This window comes from Gopherus flavomarginatus, chromosome 5 (assembly GCF_025201925.1).
Source record: "Gopherus flavomarginatus isolate rGopFla2 chromosome 5, rGopFla2.mat.asm, whole genome shotgun sequence".
NCBI lineage: Eukaryota > Metazoa > Chordata > Testudines > Testudinidae > Gopherus > Gopherus flavomarginatus.
Genome location: NC_066621.1, coordinates 25200959 through 25206412, shown reverse-complemented (window position 1 = coordinate 25206412; position 5454 = coordinate 25200959). Strand labels below are relative to the sequence as shown.

The 5454-nt window shown below is 48.8% G+C and overlaps 1 protein-coding gene across 1 annotated transcript; it reads left to right on the top strand.

Annotated features, from left to right (window-relative positions):
- Positions 1-1686: 1686 nt before the first annotated feature.
- GPR25 (G protein-coupled receptor 25) lies at positions 1687-4353 on the top strand. Its single transcript, XM_050956360.1, has one exon. The coding sequence runs from the start codon at positions 1758-1760 to the stop codon at positions 2838-2840; it is 1083 nt and encodes a 360-aa protein (XP_050812317.1). The 5' UTR covers positions 1687-1757; the 3' UTR covers positions 2841-4353.
- The last annotated feature ends 1101 nt before the right edge of the window (positions 4354-5454 follow it).

Genomic DNA, 5454 nt, shown 5'->3' with positions numbered 1-5454 from the left:
GATGCTGCCTTGCTTTGTTGCTTTATATCCTTGATGGGGATGCTAGCTAGGAAGCAGCCTCACTTCCTAAGGTATTGCTTTTAGTGGGGGATATTTAGGGTGTGAATGTTGCTTTAAAATCCTGTTTACCGGCTGCTTTTATTTATACAGCATCGCAAGAGCACTTCACGCACAGGTAACGAGACAGGATACCTCCCCCAAGGCTTACAATAAATGAATCAAGGCTAAGGGATAGGTACAGCCAAAGCCAGAGGAATTAACGGGGCTACTTAAAGGGGACCTGCAAAAAATATTGGGCTCGTGCCCTTTTTTTGGTTCAAAAAATTTTTTTTTGTATTTTCTAATGATTTTAAAGCATATCTGCTTTAAAAATACCAAGAAGAAATTCTGTCATCATCTGTTTTGGTTTTTTGTAAGGTCTTTGATGGCTGGGGTACTGGCAGGAGTGACAATGGAGAGGCCATATAAGTGAAACTTGATTAAATGTGTGAACTAAAGCACACTGGAGTTAATGAGAGTCTTTCCATTGACTTCAGTGGACTTTGGAGCAGCCTCTAATTGAAGGAGGACTGGTTTTTATTCAGATTCTGTAAAACTCTCATTTGGTTAATTAGATCAAATGTTCAAGAAGCACTTTGGAGAAAAATGCCTTTGTTAAAGTTTCAACTCTCCCACCCCTTCAGTTCAGAGCCAAGGAAAGTGACAAGTCAAGGGGGAGGGATCGCTCAGTAGTTTGAGCATTGACCTGCTAAACCCAGGGTTGAGAGTTCCCTCCGTGAGGGGGCCATATAGAGAACTGGGGTAAAAATATGTCTAGGGATTGGTCCTGCTCTGAGCAAGGAATTGGACTAGATGACCTACTGAGGGCCCTTCCAAGCCTGATATTCTTTGATATGATTCTAGGTGCCTACATTCTTTATGATTTTGGGGGGGGATAGCTCAGTGGTTTGAGCACTAGCCTGCTAAACCCAGAGTTACAAGTTCAATCCTTGAGGGGACCACTTAGGGATCTGGGGCAAAATCAGTACTTGGTCCTGCTAGTGAAGGCAGGGGGCTGGACTTGATGACCTTTCAGGGTCCTTTCTAGTTCTATGAAATAGGCATATCTCCATATTAAATTAAAAAAAAAACCCTCCACACAGTGCTCCAGCTAAAAGCAGGGAGCACCAGACGTAATATTCTCAAGCTCTGCAAAGTGAAAATCAAGGTGGGAAAAGTAACCTTTCAGGCTATCTACAAACATTGCAAAGCAGCAGCAGCAGCAGCATCTCCCACTGGTCCTGTTCATTCCATTTTGCAAGATTTGTAAGTGCTGGAGGAAAGAACTGGGCCTTGAAGGGTTTTGTGTTTGCAGGGTGTTTTCAGAAGAGCATTGAGGGCATTTTGCACTTCTGGCCTTTATTTGCTTGTAAATTCTAACCCTCCCTGTCCCCCACCACCCACACAGGCCCTCTGTCATGCACTCTTTAGTTTTTCTATTTTTCTTTATTTTTTTGTTTCCAAAATTAAATCTAACTCCTCATTCACACCCACTTATACCCCCTCCGCCCTGCCGTTCTTGCCCTCCCGGCAAGAGGAAGTGCATGATATTGCCTTAAGAAGTTTTCAGAACAACAAAAAACCACTCAGATTTAAACACCACCCAATTAGCTACGCAGTTAGCGTGCTTCCTCCAGCCCTGTGCAGGTGCCTGAAGAACACTCTCCAGCAACTCTCGCATTGCACGGGAGCTGCTCAGTGGGGGAGACAGCTGTAAAATGAACACTGAAGCCTGGACTGGCAGTTATGAAGCATCTTCTGCTGTCTACTGGGATTATAATCCCCTCCAAGATACCTGTCCACCACAGGACCTACCCTACGCTTATGTCTACATTCCCATGCTCTACTTCATCGCTTTCTTCATTGGCTTCATTGGCAACCTCTTGGTGATTGTGCTGATGGCCAAGAAGAGAGGCAGAAAGAGGCTGGTGGACATGTTTGTCCTGAATCTGGCTGTCGCCGACCTGGTCTTTGTCCTCACCTTGCCTTTCTGGGCAGTGTCAGCAGCTCATGGTAACAAGTGGTACTTTGGTGAAGGCCTGTGTAAGTTCAGCAGCTTTATCATCTCTGTGAACCGCAGCTCCAGCATCCTGTTCCTAATGGGCATGAGCGTGGAGCGTTACCTGGTGGTCATGAAGCATGTGGACTCCAAGTCCACTGGGACCAAGAACTGTCTGATCATTGTCTGTGGCTGCATCTGGGCTGTCTCTCTCCTCCTAGGCATTCCCTCTCTGATGTTTCGGAAGCTGGATACCACTGGTGAATTGTGCGAGGATGAGGACTCTGTCGCCTTCCAGGTGCTCAGCCTGGCTTTGCTCATCTTGACCTTTCTCCTGCCCTTGGGAGTGATCTTATTCTGCTATTGCTCCATCTCCTTCAAGCTGCTGAACCACATCAGCCTAGGAAAGGGGACGAAGAACTCCCTCCAGATCATCTTCACAATCATCGGTGCCTTCATCTGCTGCTGGCTGCCCTTCAATGCCTTTAAAGCGTTCCTCTTCTTCTCCTCCATGTTCCAGGTAGCAGATCTGTCTTGCAGGACATTAATGGCTCTCAGGAGGGGCCTGACCATCAGTGCTTGCTTGGCCTTCATGAACAGCTGCGTAAATCCCATCATCTATGCCTTGATGGATCGCCATTTCCGACGCCAGGTGCTGCCACAACGGCTCTGGGTCTGTGGCACTTTCCAGAAGACAAGGCAAACCTCGGGCTTGTCTTTCTCATCCACTACTGAGTCCAGCCTCATGTTCGCCAGCCGGAACAAGCCATCATCGCCTGCGTTCATTCGGCCAGAGATGTAAGAGGAGACGGGTAGGTTTATAAGCCTCCACCCTGTGGGGTGAGGCAGGCTAGGTAGTCGCTCTTGCTGCTTCTTGTGTAGGTAAAATGCGCGGGTTATTCAGCCAGGTTTCAGGTTAATTTTGACATGGGCTTTTCTTTCTTAACAGATTTCCCTCTAAAAGCATTGCTAAGTTACCCCCCAGGTATATATAGAGCTGTACCGCCCATCTGTCTCACTAGGGTATCATCAGAAAGTTAGTGGATCCACTTCTCTTCTGCTGTAACTCCACTGATGTCCAGGGAGCTGCAGCAGCAGAGTTTCACCCAGTATTCTTAGAGGTTATAACACAGGTTTTGAAAAGCAAGAGACTGAAGATTTACAAAGTTGACTAGGGGATTTAGTCACACAGCTCCCAGTGAAATGAAAACCTCACCTAACAGCTGCTTTCTCCTTCCCCAGCACCCTTGGGAAAAGAGGGATTCTCCACTGGCCTTGCCTTCCCCTGCTAAGGAAATCAAGCATATGCAGTGCTTTCCCCAGGGGCATTCACATGCATCCCAGAAATACAGTGAGGGTGAAACTAGCCTGAATGCAGCCTCACAGCCAGCAGAAGCATCAGGGTTACTTAAGCCTGGTCTATAGATCCACCCAGCTACATTGCTCAGGGATGTGAAAAATCCCGCCCCCCCCCCCCGAGCAACGTAGTGAAGCCGACGTAACCCCCAGGTACAGACCGCGGTAGGTCAATGGAAGAATTCATCCATCAACCTAGCCATCGCTAGTGGATTGGCTACAGCGATGGGAGAATTCCTCCTGCTGGCGTAGGTAGTATCCACACTGAAAGGCTGCAGCAGTGCAGCTGTGCCACTGAAGCATTTCACATGTAGACAAGCCCTTAGGTTTGCTCAAGCGATGACAGCATACGCTCCCCAGGAGCTAGTAGCAGAGGGAGGGGGAGGCAGCAGCAGCAGCAGGGCAGGATGTGGCACTCCAAGTAGGTTTGCTTGAGCAACAAATAGAGAATTCTAGAGACGGTAGGGGCCAAACTCTGGTCTCATTTACAAAGCCAGAGAACCAATTCTGCCAGTCTTTCTCGCAGGAGCAATCCCTGCTCACGTGAGTAGCCCCACTGATTTCTATGGCCCACATCCTCAAGGGTATGTCATTGCCTAACTTCACTGGGAGCTAGACCCCCACATATCTTTGGGAATCTGGCCCTATGTGCTTATTCACGTGATCAAGGCCTGGCAGGTTTAGGCTCTGATGTCTGTGGGTTTCTACCAGGGAAACCAAGGTTGGAATCAGACTTGAGATGTACATTGTAAAACCGAATGCCTTAAATGTGTATCGCCACCTTCTGAATTTCTCACTGAGTTATTGCAAATTCAATAAATCGTGGCTGCTTGCTCCTGTTATAGACATACAGTAACAATGAAGGCAGAATTACTGAAGTTGTGACCATGTGACAGATCCACATAGCGCTCGCTCTCTATTAAGCAGTTGTATAATAAAGATGCTTTATTAAACTTAACACAACTAAAAATAGATCTGGTAGTAAGAATCTGTATGTTTAATTAAAAGAAATTCACAATTAAAACAGCTCTGTTCTTATTACATAGTTGTGTAATAAATATGCTTTAATACTGACTTGATTTTCTGAGTTATTTTACTGAATCTAAGGAAGTCGATCTGGTATCTAAAATCAGCATGTTTCGAGATAGGCCTATTCAGCAGTGTTGCCACTGTACATTTACTGGTTAGCCCATAAGGATTATTTGGGTTACAAAACTTTTTTTATATACCGCTACCTCGATATAACGGCACCCGATATAACACCAGGGCCACTTGGAGGTAGGGGGGGCAAGTGGGGCAATTTGCCCCAGGCCCCGGGCCCCACAGGGGCCCTCACGAGAATGTCAGAGGCTCCCCCTGCCCTGTCCCTGGACAGAGCTAAAGCGGCCTGGCTCCAGCGGGGCCTGAGCTCCTCCCACTCGGAGCTGCGTGATAAGGGGGCAGGGCCTGAGTGCCTCCTGCTCGGATCCACATGATAAGGTGGCAGGGCTGCGAGCTGCAGCTGAGTGGCAGGAGCTCGGGTCCCGTGGAGCCACGCTGCTGCAGTGCTGTCCAGGGCTGCTCTTGCATGCGGCTCAATGAGGTTCCGAAAGATGGGGGAGGTGGGGTTAAGTGGCGGGGCCAGGGGGGTGGATAAGGGGCAGGGAGTCCCAGGGACAGGGAGGGGAAGGGGTTCGAGGGGGGGGTCAGGGGACAGGGAATGGGGGTTGGATCATGGGAGTTCCAGGGGTCTGTCAGGACTTGGAGGGGCGGTGGATAGGGGTCGGGGCAGTCAGAGGACAGGGAGTAGGGGGAATTGGTGGGGGGTAGGATCTTGGGGGGCAGTCAGGGGACAAGGAGCAGGGTGGGTCAGGGATTCTGAGGGGGACAGTTGGGGGGTAGGAAATGGGTGGGGGTCAGATGGCGGCAGGGCCAGGCTGTTTGGGGAGGCACAGCCTTCCCTACCCTAAAGCTCATTCAGCAGTTTGAGGCTTGCAGACAGCTATTTAACACAAACAGACAAGCTGTTATCTTTTCCCATTAGGGCTATCATCACTTTCACTTCTCAAATGACGAATTAT